General features: G+C 39.1%; 2 protein-coding genes across 4 annotated transcripts; one reads left to right on the forward strand and one right to left on the reverse strand.

The window, feature by feature from the left end:
• The first annotated feature begins 214 nt into the window (after nt 1-214).
• On the forward strand, nt 215-5,426 carry stxbp6l (syntaxin binding protein 6 (amisyn), like). Of its 3 annotated transcripts, none has more exons than XM_027000836.2 (7): nt 215-508; nt 1,405-1,561; nt 1,723-1,853; nt 1,979-2,255; nt 2,414-2,521; nt 3,376-3,536; nt 3,890-5,426. In XM_027000836.2, exons 2-7 carry the CDS (start codon nt 1,408-1,410, stop codon nt 3,911-3,913), a joined length of 855 nt encoding a protein of 284 aa, XP_026856637.2. In that variant the 5' UTR covers nt 215-508; nt 1,405-1,407; the 3' UTR covers nt 3,914-5,426. The 3 variants fall into 3 exon arrangements, with proteins under 3 accessions (XP_026856637.2, XP_026856638.2, XP_026856636.2); XM_027000837.2 differs by having other exon boundaries at nt 216-508; nt 1,382-1,561; nt 2,087-2,255; XM_027000835.2 differs by having other exon boundaries at nt 218-508; nt 1,382-1,561.
• A 13,858-nt stretch (nt 5,427-19,284) lies between these two features.
• Nucleotides 19,285-20,491, reverse strand: gjd2b (gap junction protein delta 2b). The gene is given in 3 exon segments (XM_035524616.1): nt 19,285-19,490; nt 19,493-20,112; nt 20,421-20,491. Coding segments are annotated over 3 exon segments (897 nt in total).
• Between the last annotated feature and the right edge of the window lie 343 nt (nt 20,492-20,834).

The following is a 20,834-nucleotide window of genomic DNA, read 5'->3' on the forward strand; positions in this document are numbered from 1 at the left end:
GAGATTAATTGTATTTCAGAAAAAAAGGCACGTAACCTGAACTATCTTTGTGTTGTCATACATAGACTAAAATATCTATTATTTCTAGTGTTGTGTATGAATTAACCTATTTTAATTCCACTTTCCAATTTCGGAACCCTGCATTACAATAAAATTAGTCTGTCATCTAACCGTCAGTGGGTTACAAATATCTGTCAAGTGATTTAGGCAGTGTAATTTGTCCTCACGGACAATAAAAGCAGTCCACAAACATACAGACGTGTTATACTGGAATAATTTTGCTATCATATTGTGAATATTGCTTTTAAATATATAAGACTGGATGCAGCATACATTTTACTTCACGTGATCTGCGAACCGGAGTGGGGGTCCCAACTGCGCGTGACTTGGCGGAATATAACTTCAGAATCAGCTCTGTACAGTAGTCGATTTCACGGGAAAATGACTTGACTGCTTATTAACAAACGATCTTTATATCAAACAGTTTGAAGACAAGAACAACCAACAGGTAACGTGTATTTTGCTGTATAGATGGGAAAATCTGAACGGTTTTGATGTGATGCCCAAATTTTCGCCCGCAAGCATTTTGTTAAAAGTAGGTGCTGTTGTTGCAGTGTGGGTAGCTAATATTCCTTATTAAATTAATATATATAATTTGTATTTAGATTAAATGAGAACAAAAATTGCTAAAATTAAAAGGCACATTTGTTAACCTTTAGGAAGCGTTTCGTGGTATACACTGGAGAAAAAAATATGCTTCCCAATATTTTGACCGTTAAAGTGTTGCCTGATGTTGTCTGTCGACTTAATAATATAAACATGCTATCTTCCATGTTGTCTTAACCTTAACCAGTTTTACAGCCAAGCATGCATGCAGTATCCTGTTTGGTGTTTTGTACAATACTGTATATTTCTTACACAAGTATGTGTGTTTTGTACCATACAGTGTATTTCTTATATTTATGTTTGCCAGATTTCAGGTTTCCTTTTTATTCTTGTTTGTATTTCTTCCTTTTTCTTCATATATTGTGTTGGTACTCTCCCAGTTTTTTGCTTATGCTATAGTAATCTTGTGTATTATCTGATACTTACAAACTACAACATTTGTTTCAGGGTTTGAATAATTGTTTCTGGGGCAACAAACTCACTGAGCTTCACAGTTTGATAGAAATAACAAGATTAGTAATTGTAGTGTTTGATGGATACATGCAAAACAAAAAGCTAGAGAAGTAGAATTAATTTTGTCATGGTATAATTTATTTTTTCAGAACACAAATAAGAATCTTTTTTACCTTAATATTCTAACTGCTGTTTTGGGTTAGTCAGGAGTCTGCAGAAGATCATGTTTTTAGAAACTGGCATGAAATATTGAACCATGTAGTTGCAGAAGTCTTCTGCACTCAGATCATGAATATCCAGTCAGCCATCAGCAGGGAGATCTTTACCCCACGAAATGAGAAGTTACTGGTGGTGATCGAGGTGAGGAAGAGGAGGAAAAGGAGACTGCCCTTCCTTACAGCTGGCCGCAAGCGTGACTATGTGACCTTCCTCTGCTTGTCAGGTAAACTGCTGCTTGTTTATTTGCAAAGATTTGGTTGTGTTTAATCATATATAGTATATTTGAGTCGCCTATCTGTTTTATGTGGGTTCATAGCCATGTTTTGTCTAATATAATTAACATCAGACTGAATATCATCAACATCATCCTTTCAACTTCCTCAGTTACAAATAAGAGGCCCACTCAGGTGTTCATCACCAAGGTGAAGCAGTACAGGGGTTCCCCTCGTTTTGCCAGGCGATCCCAGTGGTCAGTAGAGAAGCTTCGTCAGGTTGATGGCATCAACCCCAACAAGGTTTCCTCATTTCACACTCACAACATTCACATTGCGTTTCCATGTCAGCCTTTGATTTGATCCCTTTTACCCTTTTCCTCTGACCAATTAGCGCTAACCAGTTGGCTCTGACCAATCATTTTCAGGACAGTCCAGAGTTTAACCTGATTTTTGATCACAACTCTGACCAGTGGGTCGCAAGCTCTGTCGCAGAGAAGTGCATGTTTGTGCAAATCCTCTACCATGCCTGTCAGAACTACTGGGAGGCCAAGCTGTGCCAGGGCAGTGTGACTGCCCCTGGAGATCAGAAGGCCTCTGGGACCTCTGGAGACCAACCCATGATTCTAGCAGCAGAGAGCAAGAAGAGCCTTGTTGCTTCACGACCAACTGAGTTCATCAACTGTCAGTCCAAACTGTTGGGAGGTGAGAGTTGGTGCAGAGCACCCTTCCTAAAGAGATCCTTCATGACAAAATTCTGTTATGACTAAGAGCAAATTAGCATTACAGGGGATCTACAGGTGTTGAATATTTAATGTAGAATACAATGTACTTATCATTTATTTGTTTGTTTACTGTTGTAGATGCCTGCTCTTTTAACATGGTTATCTACCGCTGTAAGATCTTCCTGAATCGAATGAAAAACACATTGATTTTGACCCATGGCCAGCCCCAAAACAGCAGCCAAAAAGGTAGACAAGAGAGCTTGCTAAACTCTTGAATTGTTTGTTCAAGCTCTGTGTGCATCTGTTTGGAGCACTAATTGTCTATCTCCATTTTAATTTTCTGTGTACTGTCCTTAACAGAAAAGGGGTTGTCTGTTTGAGGGCACAGTGGTATGTGACAGCTAAGTGTGGTGTGTGTGTGTGTGTGTGTGTGTGTGTGTGCGTGTGTGTGTGCGTGTGTGTGTGCGTGTGTGTGTGCGTGTGCGTGCATGTGTGCGCGCGTGTGTGTGCGCGTGTGTGGGCCTTTGTCAGCTGAGATGCAGGGAGGCTCCTCTGCCGTGGGTGGCTATGTGGAACTCTCTGACAGCTGTTGGATCTCCTGGCAGGGTTGGAGAATGGCTCCATTACGGGGCTTCAGAAGCCACTTTGTTTAGCAGGGCGAGTGGAGACACAAAGGCTGGCATGTGAGGCGGGGTTAAAGGGGTGAACTGGCACCAAGCTTCACGACATGCTGCTGGGCTGTGAAATGTAATGAATAGGAGAAGTGCCAGGGTGCACATGGACAAGCCTTATATCAGTGTTCTGTTTCAAGTTATAGTTTAATCTGAACAAATCTAAACTGTATGACCAAAAATATGAAAAAGAAATTGAACCGAGTTTGGCCTTTCAAGTGCTTCCACTTATCTGAGAGTAGTTATGGACTAAAGAGTGAACAAAAACAACTAGAGCTAAATGTCAGTGTACTGGACCAATCTGCTTTTTTCTGCCTCTGTGGTCAAATTTATTTCATTATTTAGCTTTATTATTTGCACGTGTCTAGTATTAACAGTCATAACAATCATAGCTGTTTTTTGTTGTTCTGCTTCTTGTTATGATTGCAGACTCAACTGCTAAAGTGTCCAAGCCTAGTCCCTCTCCTCCAGCACCAAGGCACGTGGGCCATGTTGTTCGGAGGGCAAGCCAGGTGCTGAGTGAGCGCACTGAAGACAGGCCTGCCCGCATACTTCCTAGAACCAAACAACTTAGTGACGCTGCCCACAAAGTAAGGAAATATCATCCCACACCCATTCACATGCCAATTCATCATCAATGCATGTGTGGTCATTTATTTCAGATAATAGATTAGCCTTTATTGTATTTTTTCTCTGGAGCTTGTAGAAATAAAGTGATTAATTGAATACCAAATTTCACTTTTAACAGTTTCTTAAAAGTGCCTGAATCTCAGTTCCTGATTTATGTATATTACTATTTATTATTCTTGTACTAGTTGTTCTATAGATATACTATACTATTATTGTTGTGCTAGATATATTATGTACTATACTATAATGTTGTAGTAGATATACTATATATGTTGAACTAGAAGTCTTCTTTTATGTTTTTCTCTGTTCTCAGATGGCCTTGAAGCAGCTGAATTAGAAGACCATTTGCTTTTCCCACTGCGCAGCTGACTGCTTTGCACACTTTTTAAAAAAATCTCCTTTCCCTCAGAGATAGCAGTATTGTGTTTGAGACTCTACTGTCTCTTCTAGGTATGTGTGGGCTTTTGCTGTTTGTGTGAGAGGCTGCTGTCTAACAGGATTCTCTCTCATGCTGTACCTCACTGGCAGTCTCAGAGTGTTGCTGACACTGAATGCTCTTTGAATGCTGTGTTGCTAATGATGTATATCAGCCTTTCTGCCAAAAGAGGGCTGCCTTGCCTTGAAAAAATGTGCTTTGCCAAGAAAACCTTTTTTGCTCGTGTGAAACTCCAGAAAGCTTTTTGTGTATTTTAATATTTTGTGTCGATTGAAACTGGACACTTAATAATGCTGAAAATAATTAATCAGATTGATGTCATTTGGGCACACTCACGTTGTCAGATTGTACATGCATATCATATGTGTAGTAAATGCTATAGTGGTACTGTACATCCACTCTAAGGATGTTAACTGCTAGAATATGAACACTTAACATTGAGTGATGGTAGGGGCTTTTTCTAGAGGGAATCTTTGCTCCCTTCTAAATGTAGAGACAGTGTGACTTGTTTAATGTGACATTTGCATTTCTGGGGCATTAATAAGATAAAAATCAGCTCCTCTTTTTTTTTTTTACGTAATTATCTTCTAAACTACATTGGTAAAGACATTTGTTTTTAATGTTTAAACCTTTATTGTGATGAAGTATACTATGACTTAAAATAATTAAATTTGTCCATTCTGATGGGCTGATGGTCGCAGGGATGAGTAAATAGGTAGAATAGTATTTGTGAAAATAGAGCCGGGATATTGTTAGCCCATGTTGATACAAAAACACTAACAGATTTTAGATGAGAATGTAGACTACATGTAGACCATAGCTTTCAAGTATGAAGTGAGTGTGCAAATGAATTGACATGAGATTTAGTGTAGTATTAAAGCATGCCAATTGCTGACTGTTTTGCCTTTTGTGGGTGGGTCAGTGATTGTGCTCACTGCACTGCGGATTGTGCGCACTTATCTGCTTCTTCAGGTTGGTGGAAATATGTGATCATGCAGCAAGATATGTTCTATATTATCACCATACTTTCTTATGTTTTACCGTCAATTTCTACACTGTTTATGCTATTTCATGTGCCTTAAATATTAATGTTGGATTTATGTTCTAAAACTGGTCCTGGGTCTTAGTTAACTATATTCATTCATTTTAATGTCATTCACAGTGCAGGTTAATAGTTCAGGGAGAAAGCACCCATTTATACAAGGCCAAAGAGCCAGAGAATGTTTTATGAGGTAGGCATGCAAATATGGGCATTGTGCATTTTGTGTGGTGGTTGTGTTCTCTAAGTCCTAATAACCTAGTTGTAATTCCCATCGTCTTTGTCGGTGTCCTTGTCAGATCAGGTCCATGGAAATTAACCTGGGTGAATGTTAACACTCTTCTTTTGATACAGTAAAAGAACTGGTTTACCTCAGGTGTGCAGTAGCCTTTTCTTTAGCAGGGTCTAATAAGTGCTGCTCAAATAGATTTTATCACTAAACTCCAAAAATAATTTTACACTTTTGCACCATTGGAGGGCATTCACATATAAAACAATTGGTGACTTTCCCAACATCATTTGTGACTGGGTTCCCCAGTTCAAGCTTTATTTTTATGACTTGTGTGGAGTGAGAATTCCATCAGTGAGCAGGAAACTCTCCTCATGCCAGTAGCACTGTAATGGTTTCCCATTTAAGTTATTTTTAAGCGCTAAATAGGAGAAGCCTTGTGCAACAAGATCAATACTGGATTAATACTGGCCTTCCTAAAGTCTCTTGAGATGAAACAGTTCAGTGAAAATTTTGCATTTTACTGTATTTATTTTGAGAAACACCAGAAAAAAACATTTATGAAGCAACCTTTATAATAGCCATTGATGCTCTGACTGAGGCTTCAAAAGGTGAGTCCTGATTTGAGCGTTATAGACTTCCTGTGCTTGTTGCTGGGAGTCATAGACGGTGGTGCTGTTGCTTAATATGTAACCCCAACTTGAACAGTGCATCCTCATGACATGAAGGGGTTAATCCATCCTCATTTCATAATTTAATGTTATGTATTTTGCAGTACAAGTTAGAATTCAGTACAAATCAAATTAGAAATTAGAAATTAGAATTCAGTCCAGGCATGAAATGCCTTCAAAGCCTATTATTGGCACGATAAATGAATGTGTCCAACCCTGAGCAAGGATGGTGAGGTGTCATTTAGAAAACAAGTACAACAATCCCATATCATTCTCAGAATCTGCTTGTCATTGAAGTTTAACATTAGACTATATTCTGACTCCAGCATAACCTCTGAGTGGGGTCTTTTTGCACAACAGATGAGTACCTCAATGTACAAAGATTTTTTACAGCTTGGCCACACAAATTCCTATTTAGAAGTCATATCCAGGTGATTTCAGATGGTTTTCAAAGACAATAACTAACATCCATGTAGTCCAAAATAGTATTAAACATGTCACTTTGCTTCACTGTTTTTAGATTTTTTAAACTCTTTTGAGGGCACATTGCAGAAATGCACCTACATAGCATTTCATTTTAATTTAATTTTGAGAGTCAAAGAAATCACGTTTAGACAGTGTTTACACAGAGTTTACACTGAAAAATCTGTAAGTGAAAAAATTTTAATGTAGCTCTATTCCCTACTTTCACTTTGGGTTTAGCACAAGTGCCCAAATTTCTTTATTTCTGCTGATTACACCACAGTAGTTACAGAAACCTCAACACAATCACTCAGAAGATCTTATCTCAGAATCAATATAATTTTGTGCCTGGAGGAAATGAAGACCTAGAAAAACTACAAACTTACACTGATACATTCATTACATGTACTAAACAAACATTGTGTTCCTGTGCCAATGTGAACTGAAAAAAAATAATCTTATTTGTATTGTGAATACAGCAGGGCTAGAGGGTAGGGGATTAAGGCCAGATTCAGGTAAACAGGAAAAGTGGGACATGAATGTGTTTTCTACTGCTTTGCATATATCTGACTGTGTGTGTGTGTGTGTGTGTGTGTGTGTGTGTGTGTGTGTGTGTGTGTGTGTGTGTGTGTGTGTGTGTGTGTGTGTGTGTGTGTAGTTGTTTCTGTAGCTGGGTGATGGGTCCCCTCAGGAATGGTTTAATCCCTGTCTCCTCAGGACAAGGAGACTAGGAAAGACTGCACTAGAAATTATTACCCATACAGGCATTTCAGGTTTTTAGAATAAAGCCTGTACATTAATAAATCTAAAATATTTATTGGAAGCCTCACTTGGCATGTCTACAGAATTCAAATTATGTATGTGCAATGACTAAATGATTTAACTAATTAATTTTGCTCAAAGGTTCTTACTTTGAACATCCTGAACTTGGTGACTATCTTTTCTCTCTCCCTCTCCTACTCTTTCTTTCTCTCTCCCTATAGTTCAGATAATATCGGAATAAAAACTTATTTCTCTCGCCTTTACAGTCACATAACAGACAATACCTTATCACTTTGTGACACTGTCTAATCTGATTCTAAAGTACCAGGAGTATATTCTGTCCACTTGTGTAAGCACTTTGGTTTGTGTGTGCATGTGTTTGAGAGAGAGACTCACCTTAACCAATAACAGCCTGTCTTAAACTCCTTTCATTTTTCTAATCCCAGACTTGTTGCTTTTTGACACCAGTTTGTGTGCATGTAAAGTTCATGGGCAGGAAACAGAAGATACAGTGGGCATGAATAGACAGGAATTCTGAGAAATTGTTGAAAGTTTTGGTTTCATTTTTAGCATTTACTGTGCCATTAAACAGTAGGAACTGACTTATGTTTTATATATACTTATTTCTATTTAAATTTCAATTTCAGTTTTACTTTATGTTCAATTTGTCAGGTCAATTTTCATTAAACTTTTTTTCTGATTACCATTTCTTATGGCATGGTGATCTCAAACAGAACATGTAATGGAATAGTAATGGTGTGTGTGTGTGTGTGTGTGTATATATATATATATATAAGTATTATACACTGAATACTCTTTCATTTAAGATGATCTATATTAAGATGATTACAATGATTTTGGGAAATGGGTCCCTGATTTCTCATCTGACTGCTACTGTTGAACAAGCACTAAAAAGAAGTGACACTGTGACACAGTGATACAGATTATGTATAATCCATGCTAATTTATACATCCCAAAACAGCACATAGTGTAGAAACCAGATGTATCAAATCTACAGTCATTGTATGAAATCAAGTTTCTCTCTGGCAGTATAACAAAGGAATAACAGGGGCACAGCCTAGCTGCTGTAATCATACACTAGTTACAGCACTAAGGCCACTGCTGCTTCTCTTCCCTCAAATGAGATTCTAAATCTCCGCTCTTGCTTGTGGTCAGAGCTATAGCCATATATTTATAACCTCACAGCATCCAGCTGTACACAGCAAACACAAACACACATGAGAAGAGCTGCTAGGGCATTAACAAATTAGAGAGCAACACTGGAAAAAGAAATGTTTCTATTGATGCCTCACTTGGGTGCTTCCTGTCCTATTGATTCACTCTCCAAAACTCATATCTCTCCAGGCTGGGATGAAGTACTGCAGTTTTGCCACAGTTTATATGTAATTGCAAGAAAATGTTATCTATCTATCTATCTATCTATCTATCTATCTATCTATCTATCTATCTATCTATCTATCTATCTATCTATCTATCTATCTATCTATCTATCTATCTATCTATCTATCTATCTATCTATCTATCTATCTATCTATCTATCTATCTATCTATCTATCTAATCTATCATTTACACTGCAGCTTTAAACCTCCCAGACAGTGTACGATACAGAGACATTTTGACATGAAAGTAAAGGCATTTTTCAAGATGAATATGCAGTAATAATTCAATGAGAAAATCATCACCCAGACTTCCAGCTGTGTAGAGTAACAGTTCGCTTCTGTGGCGTCTTTTGGGGCAGGTGGCAGAGCGAGGGTTGCTTTGCTATTCAGGACCACTGAAGAGCTGCCAGTAACACTGCAAGGCTTCATTCTTTATGCCTGCTGGAATCACACTTGTTCTCTTTCTCACCTGTACCCATTTAATTACTGCTCATTCCTCCATGAAAAAGGAATTCTATTGGAAGTCTTTTCACTTTACAGTATTTTCCTCTTCATGAGACTATAGATTTATTTTTAGTAAATCAATATTCATTTTAACATGCATATGGTGGAGAGTGAAACTGAAATGTTAGCTGATTTAGCAAAATGCTCTACATGAAGTCTATAGTGGACTATAATGTAGCCAAGAGACTTAGTGTACTGAAAACAAACTAGTAGTGTGGTTTATCTGCTAAATGTTTCACTTGTGTACTGGGGGCTTTGTGCCTTTTTAAATGAACACCATACCAGAAATGCCAGCTGATCCATGAATAATATATTAGGCAGAATCACTGAAAGTAAGCTGCTTAATATAGCTGATATCAGATAAGTTAAACATTGTGTTTGATTATTGCCAGATGGATTGGAGGGTAAATATTAAACTCCATGTTGTGGATTGGTCATACAGCACTGGTATTTCCATTTTCAATATTCCCACTCTATCACTGGACTGCTGCCATGCCTATAAAGGAATTGTTATTCCTCATTCATCCATTTGAAAGGTCCAGAATATTTCCCAGCTATATCATAGTTCGACTAACCATATAGCTAGCACTGGCATAATCTTCTAACAGAGGTAGAAACTCCTTTTTTTGCTCTCCTTTTTTTAGTGAATCTTCCCACTGCTGCTCTTACATGGTCTGTTTGGATTAATTTCTGATTTACAGTAGTGTAAACTGGTTTCCAGTCAAATCCAGTAAATCCAGTTTCATTACTGGCTGCCTGTTAATATTCTCAGAGAGTATTTTACTATTGAGCAGGATGCTCCCTGTTTTCACACTGAATTTCTCTTCTGAATGAATTGCAACCCCCCATTATTTTGCTGTGCCTATAATGCAAATCAGCTACTAAATATTTACCTTATTTGATAACTCTAATCTTAATATTTGCCAAGGATTGCTCTCATAGTTACACTAGCCAGCTAACCAGCCTTTTTGCTTGTTTGTTTGTTTGTTTGTTTGTTTGTTTATGCCCAACAGTCACTCCTTTATGTATTTTTACTCAACCTCACAAACCGAATTCTATACTACAGTAGCACTGGCCTGCATTTGGGAGTGGGCTATTCAGGAGCACAGTGACACTCAGTAGCAGAGAGAAACCTGGTTCCAGTTAATCCCCTAAGTCCTGCCATCTTCCTCAAAGTCCATAGATGGTGATGTCAATCACGTGCAGACCTATGGTGTGCAAGTCCGCATGAGTGCTCAGTTCCAAAATGTGCATTTGGGACAGACTCGAATATTGTGACCTGTTGTTTTCATTGCAGTACTTTCCTACTTCAATACTTGAGCAATAATCATTAACAACTAATAACAGATTAGTTAAGAAGTGCAATTCATATATATATATATATATATATATATATATATATATATATATATATATATATATATATATATATATATATATATATTTTTTTTTTTTATATATTTATTTTTTAAATTGTTTTTTTTTTTTCTTCTCTGCCATGATAGTCAGACTGCTTGACACAAAATCATTCACCATGATTGGTCCTCACTTGTATCTCACAGAATTTTGCATAATAGGCTGTTTAATTTGGGACTGGGTTAGAGGCATTAGCAGAGACAGTGCTCATCTGCCTTCCACTCTCCAATTTTGAGGGCTCCCAGAACGTTGTGCACTTTTCCATGTGATTTTATTTGGTTACAAACATTATTCGTTTTTATGGCCCTATTGTACTGGCTTGATGGTCTGAGGCCAAAAGGATGCAACGTAAAGAAAAAAACACAGCAACGCAAAAATTGCAGTGGGATTAATTCCTTTTATCATTACATCTTTGTCACACAAAATCACAAAATCATGAGCATAACACCAGGGTGAGCATAAACCAACATAACAAACAAAATGCTAATCTACCCCCTGGAAACTCACTTTGTTAAACAAAAAGAATAAAAAGTACAACATAACATCGCTAACTCCCTAATAAGAAAACAGGAGCAAAAGTGCAAAAGAAAATGGCACTCACCCCTACAGCTCCAAATAAAGAAAATATAAATAAATAATTTTTAAAAATACACTCACACTCCAAGACACCTTAGTACACAAATGGTGATTTGTGTGAGACTCAAAACTTCCATATTTGTGTGATCTCAAACCTTCCATTTATACCCAAGATCGTAGAAAAAGCTGTAGCTCAGCAGCTAAGATCATATCTGAATCATAACCAGATACATGAAGTCTTTCAGTCAGGGTTTAGATCTAATCATAATAAAGAAACAGCACTGATTATAGTAGGTAATGACCTGTTGTTGGCTTCTGACCAGGGTTATGTCTTTTTGCTTATATTGCTTGATTTAAGTAAAGAATTCGACACTTGAATACAACATTTTACTTGATAGACTCGAAAATGTTGTTGGGATTAGGGGCATAGCCCTTTCCTGGTTTAAATCTTATCTAGCTGGTTGCTACCAGTTTGTTAACATAAATGCAGACTTCTCAGCATATAACAAGGTTAGCTATGGTGTTCCACAAGGATCTGTTCTAGAGCCTTTTCTTATTTCTTTATACATGCTACCTCTAGGTGACATTATACATAAACACAGTGCTAGTTTCCACTGCTACGCTAATGATACTGAGCTATAAGTCTCAGGCAAACCAGAGAATATATAACATCTTAGTATTATTAACGAATGCATAAAGGATGACACTAAATGCTGAGGAACATTTTCTCTCACTTAATCCTGGCAAAAAGAGAGGTGCTTCTATTAGGCCCAGAGACGGCTAGCTTCTCACACTTTAATTACTCAATGAACCTCAATGGTCTCCCAATCACATTTTCCCTAACAGTTAAAGATCTTGGAGTTATTATGAATCCCAGTCTCTCCTTGGAAGCTCACGTAAATAATATTTCTAGGACCGCCTTTCTCCACCTTAGGAACATTTCAAAGATTAGGAACATGCTCTCCTCACATGATGCAAAAAAGCTAGTCCATGCATTTATCAGTTCAAGATTGGACTACTTTAATGCCTTTCTATCAGGCTGTACTACAAAGTGCCTAAACAAGCTCCAGCTAGTTCAAAATGCAGCAGCTAGAGCTCTTACTAGAACTAGAAAATTTGATCACATCACTCCTATCTTAGCTATTTTACTGAGCTCCCAGTAAAATTTTGTATTGATTATAAAATACTTATAATGACCTACAAAGCACTGAATGGTCTTGCCCCATAGTACCTTAGAGAACTCTTAGTGCATTACAATCCACTATGTCTGCTTAGATCAAAAGGTGCAGGCTCTTTATTAGTACCAAGAACAAGAAAATCTACCACATGGGGTAGAGCCTTTTCCTACAAAGCTTCCACACTATGAAATAACCTTCCTGTAAATGCTGTCACTTCACCTCTCTTTTGTCATTTTTGTTGACTGAGAGTGGCAGAGTGCTAATGTTCCAGGGTGCCCTCATGCCTGTGGTTCCTTCTGGCTCTATTCTTTTAGCTGTGCTGTCATAGTCCATCTTTGCACATTATCATTCCTTAATTTACACACCCTCATACCTGGACATACCTAATAATCTATTTCCTCTTTCTGCTGAGGTACACCTACCCCTGTTGTCATGATGTTACTGAACCTCAACCCATCTCAGCTGCCATGACTACTCCCACCAGCCCCTGATGTCCCCTGCTGTAGCCTACCACATCTTCACCCCAGCCAACTACTTCTTTGTTGCCCTTAATGGACGTTCTTTTGTGAGATGGGTTTTGGACGCGTCCACACCAATCGGGACAATACTAGCACCTCCAGAAAATTGGACTAGACATTAATTGCTTATTTTTTTCATATAATTTTTTTTTTCCTCTTAAAATTGTTACTATTGTGGTGACCTTTTTCAGACAGAGGAGGATGGGCCCCCCATTGAATTTTGATTCCTCTCAAGGATTCTTCCTCATGCTCTAGGGAGTTTTTCCTTGCCACTGTCACCCTTAGCTTTCTCACTGGGGGCTTGGCATGGACATTTGTAAAGCTGCTTTGTGACATCTGTTGTAAAAAGCGCTATATACACTATATTACCAAAAGTGTTCAGGTGTTCCAATCACTTCCATGGCCACAGGTGTACAAAACCAAGCACATATGCATGCAGACTGCTTCTACAAACATTTGTGAAACAATGGGTCGCTCTCAGGAGCTCAGTGAATTGCAGCATGGTACCATGACAGGACAAGTCCAGTCATGAAATTTCCTCACTACTAAATATTCCACAGTCAACTGTCAGTGGTATTATAACAAAGGGGAAGTGATTGGGAACGACAGCCACTCAGCCATGAAGTGGTAGGCCACATAAAATGACAGAGCGGGGTCACTGGATGCTGAGGTGCATAGTGCACAGAGATTGCTAAGTTTCTGCAGAGTCAATTGCTACAGACCTCCAAACTTCACATGGCCTTCAGATTAGGTCAAGAACAGTGTGCATAGAGAGCTTAATGGAATGGGTTTCCATGGCCAAGCAACGGCATCCAAGCCTTACATCACCAAATGCAATGCAAAGCATTGGATGCACTGGTGTAAAGCATACCGTCATTGGACTATAGAACAGTGGAGACATGTTCTCTGGAGTGAGAACTCATGCTTCTCTGTCTGGCAATCCAATGGATGACTCTGGGTTTGGCAGTTGCCAGAATGGTACTTCTCTGACTGCATTGTGCCAAGTGTAAATGTAACATTGCTGCTGGCCCGAGTGCTGCAGGGTGCGGGGCAGGACGCACAGACTTCCTCCTTCATGCAAAACATTTATTAACACAAAACACGTGAAACAGAGGTGGCACTCACATACAACGTTCACAATAAACACAACCATACATTTAACATTAAACGAAAACATATGTACACTTAACGGAAACTACACAAACCAATGTTACCACTACACAGATCTAATTAAACACACACGTAGCGACAATGACCAACAATGGGAGCCCACACGGACAGGGGTTTAAAAAGACATTAACGCTAAATCCTGTACCTGGAGGGGTGGTGGGTTGGGGATGGTGGTTACAACACAAATAAACACAGTACATGTGGATGCCCCTGCATGTGGCAGGCTGTACCACATGACTAATGGGGGAGGAGCAGTCCATGACAGAACCCCCTCCCAAGGGGCGTGACTCCCGAAGTGTCTACCTCTGTGGCTGCAAATCCCAGGCTGCCATGCACATACACAGACAGACACAGCACGGCTAAGCCCGGCACCCACCTAATACAAGGCAGGCCCATCGGACACGTGGGGGTGTACGTCCACCCTGGTTCCATACGTGTAGCTTCCCCTGATGGTCCTCCTTACTCCTGCCGATCTTGGAGCGTCCCAGTGGAACTCCCCCTCCGGGACTTTGAGCTAACCCTTCCAGTCCTCCTCCTGGCAGGTCCACAGATGCGGAAGAGCTCAGGTTCTCTTGTCTTTGGACACAGGTCTCTTCAACTCGATCTTCAACTCGATCGGCCCCGCCCAACACAAATAAATACAGTACATGTGGATCCCCCTGCATGTAGCGAGCTGTACCACATGACTTATGGGGGAGGAGCAGTCCGTGACAGTAAAGTTTGGTGGAGGGGGGATTATGCTGTGGGATTGTTTTTCAGGAGTTGGGCTCGGCCCCTTAGTTCCAGTGAAAGGAATTGTTAATGCTTCAGCATACCAAGAGAATTTGGACAATTTCATGCTTCTAGCTTTGTGGGAACAGTTTGCGGATGGCCCCTTCCTGTTCCAACATGACTGCGCACCAGTGCACAAAGCAAGGTCCATAAAGACAGGGATGAGTGAGTTTGGTGTGAAAGAACTTGACTGGCCTGTACAGAGTCCTGAGTTCAACCCGATAGGACCTTTGGGATTAATTAGAGCGGAGACTACGAGCCTGCCTTCTCGTCCAACATCAGGGGATGAGAAAATCTTCATAGTGCATCACAAATGTGCTTCTTGAAAAATGGACAAAAATTCCTTTAAACACACTCCTAAACTTTGTGGAAAGCCTTCCCAGAAGAGTTAAAGCTGCAAAGGGTAGGCCAACATCATATTAAACCCTATGGATTAAGGTTGGGATGTCATTCAAGTTCATATGTGTACAAAGGCAGACAAGTGAATACTTTTGGCAATATAGTGTAAATAAATTTGATTTGATGATTTGATTTGATAACTTCTTGAGGCTTCTTACAAAGCCATTGAATGACTCTTAAGCCCCTGTTAAAAAGAACCTGTCACACAAAGGATCTGCATTTAAATGCATTGTTGAAATTTCCATGTTTAAATTTTAACAGGCTACATTTACATGCCAAGATTTTTGCTAGTCAAATTTAATTCTTTCTGATTATCGATTAAGAGTGAGCTATTTATATACACGCTCTACTCAACAGTGTGAAGCAAATCTCCATTTACATTCACACCACAACTAATCAGATCCAAAATTATGCTCATGAGTAGAGCACCACTTCATGTATGTTACCATAACAATGTGAGTCCAGTCAGACAAGCAGTACTAGCCAATGATGTAACATGTAACAACATGAGTTTTCAGTTGGCGCACTTTAAAATTATTAATTGGTCCTATACTTGTCTGAACAGCTTGTTATTGCAAACTTTACAGCCATCTATCTTGCTAACACCTTTAAAGTCTTTTTACCTGTGAGTTTCATATCATTTATTGTTCGTGTTTTGTGCGAATAAGTGTTTGTCTACGTCGAGAGAGCTCTGTGCATCCTGTTCCTTGCCCTGCGGCACTTGAGCAGCTCTTGTTGGTGTTGCCTCAAGACATCAAACTAAAAAGGGGTGGACGTGAATATGCACTTTAAACTCATTTCTTAAATTTCAGATTTCGAAGGCATTTGAGAAACCCCTGCAGTACTCATTCTTTCTCTTCTCACATCTTTCATGAATTGGTTTGTTATCTGCTAAAAAATCTCATCCCAACTCACTTGGGCTCCCACAAGTTCCTACAGCATGTAATCCAGACAACCACCCTGTGTTAGAGATTGTGAGAATTTGACAGCAGGAGAAATCTCATGCAGAGTATCTCTCAGAAGGACTCCTTATTTCCTCAGGCTGGCAGGCATGTTTATCCTCAGGCAGTGTTCTTCAAAGGGATTTATGGGACTTTTATTAGTTGACATTAAGTAGACGTGAACAGCACTTGTGAGTAGTGCCAACAGAAACATCTGCTGGTGCAAATGATCTTTGCAGTGGAAGTAAAACAGGACGTCTTTATTTAGCTTGTCTAACCCTAATAATATTAACAAATTTGAGTTTGATTAGTCTTTAACTTCACTATAGGTAAGCAGGGTTTAGAACTGGCTGAAAGATCAATCAAGGCATTAGTTTTTGCATAACTATTTGTCCTCAATAATCTGCCCTTTCCCAGCACGAGTCTCAGGTCAGACAGGATTTCGGATGGATAGTCAGTCAGGCTGACGTAACAGCTATAGTGTTGTCTGAAGATACTATGAATTTTCATCATGATCATCACAAAAGTTTTCTGGTTCTGGTTCAGTCCTCAAAAATAATGAAAGATTGGGCATGTTGCCCAGATGACCTCCAACGGTACTGAGAGCTTTCTGGCCAGGTGGTGTGCCCATACCCATGCGAGTTGTCCATGCAGGTATATGTTCCTGCTCACTCTTGTCCATGTGTGTGGTGTTCATAGTTACTACATTTTCTAAAATTATTCATTTGTTTTCTAGCTAAATTATAACCTAAACTCAATGGTTTTGTCAAAATCTATTTTATTCTTCAGACTTCAGAGCATTATTTTAGCTCAGTTCTGATGGCCAGTGAAGCTACATGACCATCATCATTGAGAGCACCAGGGGATTTCAACACCCATGCTCAGATTAGGAAGATCTAATAAAAATAAACACTTAATATATAATCTACTAACATCTCAAACACGTTTGTAGTAGTAAAATACTAAAATTGTAGAAATGCTTTACATTGCTAGATATTTTGAAATGGTTAGCTAACTAGCTAATGGTCATACTTTGCACTCTTGATGAGAAACACAAAACCTTTGCACTGACTTATCAGTTACCTAAAGGAAATGATTCTTTACAGCTCAAGCTACAAATATGAAAAATGTGTTATTACATTTAAATCAGCTGTGCATTTTAAGATCTTGTGCAGTATATAGTACTTAAATAATGCACTGACCTTTAGGTTTGACCACTTTATACTTCTAAAAAACCAAAGAAACAAACATCATCAACAAAAACAACAATAATAATTTTATTTGTTTTTCATTTAAAGGTAGCAGCTAGGTACATCAAGATTCTATGATATATGCAAAACTGATTGCTGCTTGTCAACTGCTCTGAATATGAATAAATGCAGATGTGGAATTTTAAGTGTAAAAATGTATGTATTGTAGAAATTTGAAAGCAAAAAAAAGGCAACAGATTGTATGGATCTTTCATTGTTAGTAGAACTTGAAGAACTTAAATAAAACTAACTAAATTTATGGCACTTCATTTTGACTTTATTTAGTTGCACATATTAAAAAAAACTTAATTTCACATAAATATTTTGAGTTGATGGTCAATCATGGGATTTTAACCTGAATGAGGCCATCTGTTACTGAGGTAGACTCTCAGGTTTGCTAAGCACCAAGTTGTACTGTTGGGTCCTTCCATCTTTCACTTTCTCTGCCTGACTTTGTCATCTTCACTTTCTCTGTCATCATCTTGGTCATCTTTGTCAGGCATGTCCTCTCAGGTTGGCTTGGTTGATCTGCTTAGGGAGGGAGGGCCAGGCAGAGCTGCTGATGCAGTATTTAGCAGTTTTTCCATGACCTAAGGTGAAAGACAGCTGATCCATGAAAATGGGTGCATCTGGTGCAGCAAACCTTCCTAGATAATTTCCCAGTCCCTCAGTGTGGGGACCTTTCCTAGCACCTAGTGTACTGATCAGGACATTTCCTAACCCCAACCTGCCCTAAGTGAACGTTACTGCCATTAACGATGCTGTCATCTTCATTCTGATTCCACTGGAAGGGTCACTCTCCATCCAGAAAGGTTTAAACAGCATGGGGCTGACCAGTTTTAAAGTTTACAAACAGACAAGAATTTTTGATGAAAAGCTAATCAATGCACGTGGAGAAGTAGATTAAGATATTGCATTGGGCAGAAGCACATGACTTTGCCTGAGATCTGAACCAAAGCAGCTTTCCACATTCCAGCTGTATAATAGAGGGTAAGAAAGCAATGCACAGCACATAGGTCTCATAGTGATTATAATTTTTTTTTTTTTAGTTTTACCTGGTAACTGGGGCAATTTACACAAAGTTCACTGTAATGCATCCTGGAATATAGGAATATGTTTTGCTAATGGAAAATGATGTGATCAATTATTTGATATCCCTAATCCCACATCCTTACACATTAAAGGGAAAGAGGACCACATTTTTGGATATCCACACCTGGAATACAGACCCCATGTCCCAATTCATGTCAAGGATTAAAATATAGCCTACAATAATATAAATTTAATATACAGGCATAATACACTACATACAGACACACGCGCGCGCACACGCACACACACACACACACACACACACACACACACACACACACACACACACACACACACACACACACACACACACACACATCAAAAGTTACATACGTTAGCGTCTGCAACAAAACAGACTCCACCGCCGATCTGAACATCATCTTTAAGCAGTGGAGCGGTGTCTCACGGTAAGGTACTCGGTGCTACCAAAATCATGGGATATCCATTCCATCTTCTAAACACATAACAGGGATGATTTTTATAGCATATAGGCTAAATAAATAGTTCTTGAATAGACTTCAAACAATCGGTAAGCAACACGACGTTACGAATCTCAGTCGTTAAAAGGAGGACAACGGTTGGATTATCGAAAACGAAAACGACAACCTTCACAGCACTTTAGAATGCATTTGTCTTTTCAAAATCATATTTGGTGCAGCGCATGTTTGCCATCTGTTCGCCTACTAGTGCGTCCCAGTAACACAGTCTAGACTATATGATATTGATATTGTATCTTGTATAATAGTCAAAGTAAAAGTAGTAGCTACTAAAAGTTGCTTATGTGACATTCAGTACAATCACATAAGCTAGTTTTTAATAGTCTATTCGCTATGACCGCTATAATATACGATGTAATCTAAAGAAGACCACAAAAATGTGAGCCCGTTAATTCCTACACGTACGCCGAATCACTAGATTGAGTGCGGGCATGCTAAATCGGGGCAAGTCCATTCCGGATTTCATAAATTGACTTTCTCTTTGCTTGCACACCCCGCACCGTCGTTTTAATTTTCCTCCAGCTAAGATGGTTGAGTTCTGCCAAGTTGAGAACTACGCATATTCCACTGACGGCGAATATAAAGACCAAGAACACTGTTACTCCGTGGGTCCTGAAACATAGCACTCGACATCTTTGATACAAGGGGATAGATCACACTCGCAGACCGCGGGGACATTGAATCCATATAGGAAGTACTGACCCACTAAGAATCCTATTTCTAGCGCGTTTCTGAAAACTACCTGGATGATGTAAAACCTCGAGATTCCTTCTTGTCTCAATTTAGATTTCGTAGATCTAATGGATACATTGGGAATATCCTTCATTTCCAAACAACCGGGTTCTGCCTCCTTGGTGGAGTTTTCCGTATTTTGAAGAAATCCGTTAATAATTGTGTTTGTAATCTTTTTGCTGTCATCTCGATTTATTGAATTGGGTTCTTTATCCAGAGACAGGTAGACGGTGGAGTACTTGCACTCTTTTTGTTTGGCGGATTGGTGCACGGAGTAAGTGATGAAGCATAGACTCGGGGTGCACATCATAACTATCTGAAACACCCCGTATCTGATATGGGAAATAGGGAATGCCTTATCATAACAAGCCTGGTTGCAGCCCGGTTGTAATGTGTTGCTCGCGAACATGGATTGCTCGTCGTCGTAGACTGTTTCCCCTACTATTGCTACGATTAGAATTCGGAAGATGACGACCACCGTCAGGAGGATCCTGAGAACAAACAATTGAACAATTTTAAATGTTGGTTTATTTATATTTAATGTAGAGTGATGGACATGATTATGGGAGCCAACCGAGAGTAAACTAGAGCTTCATTATAGACCGTGCGCCCAGAGCGCTGCTACTGCTGTTTTGTTAGTATATATTCACAAAACTGTCGTTATAATTACCAACCCATTTAATTGTAGCACATATAATAAGCATATTGCTGCGTTTGGGTGCTGAAACTACTGAATTACTCACTTTATATGTTTGCATGCATTTAAAAAAGAATAAATCAATAATCAACATTTGCTTACCTTCCAATCATAGTAGAGTGCTGCTGAACAGCTGCTTCCAAAAGGCGTTCGAGAATCGTCCATTCCCCCATAAATGTTCATCAGAGTTGGTATAACACGGTGGACTGTGCAACTTCCAATGAGAGCTATTGTTCCCTGTGTGTTTCTCCAAATGCGGGCAATTTATGTGGCGTAGGCATTTTCGCTGATCACCTTGCTTCAAAACCCGCCTGATGCTCTTGCTCTTTTTTTTTATTATTATTATTTTTTATTTATTTATATATATATTTTTGCGATGGTACAGGTCATATTGGAACTTGAATGGGTTGGGGGTGGTGGGGGGGATTGTTGAGTGTCATGTTTGGCCCTTTGCTAGTCTTTGCAAGTTTTGCGATTTCTTTTGACAACATATACCACCATTACTTTCTACTATTC

Source organism: Electrophorus electricus, chromosome 3 (genome assembly GCF_013358815.1).
Source record: "Electrophorus electricus isolate fEleEle1 chromosome 3, fEleEle1.pri, whole genome shotgun sequence".
Classification (NCBI taxonomy): Eukaryota; Metazoa; Chordata; class Actinopteri; order Gymnotiformes; family Gymnotidae; genus Electrophorus; species Electrophorus electricus.

Excerpts from the sequence above, each read along its gene's own strand:
- stxbp6l (XM_027000836.2), top strand. The coding sequence starts at position 1,408 with ATGAATATCCAGTCAGCCATCAGCAGGGAGATCTTTACCCCACGAAAT. Across the intron at positions 1,562-1,722 it reads GACCTTCCTCTGCTTGTCAG|TTACAAATAAGAGGCCCACT; the intron begins GTAAACTGCTGC and ends CAACTTCCTCAG. Across the intron at positions 1,854-1,978 it reads ATGGCATCAACCCCAACAAG|GACAGTCCAGAGTTTAACCT; the intron begins GTTTCCTCATTT and ends AATCATTTTCAG.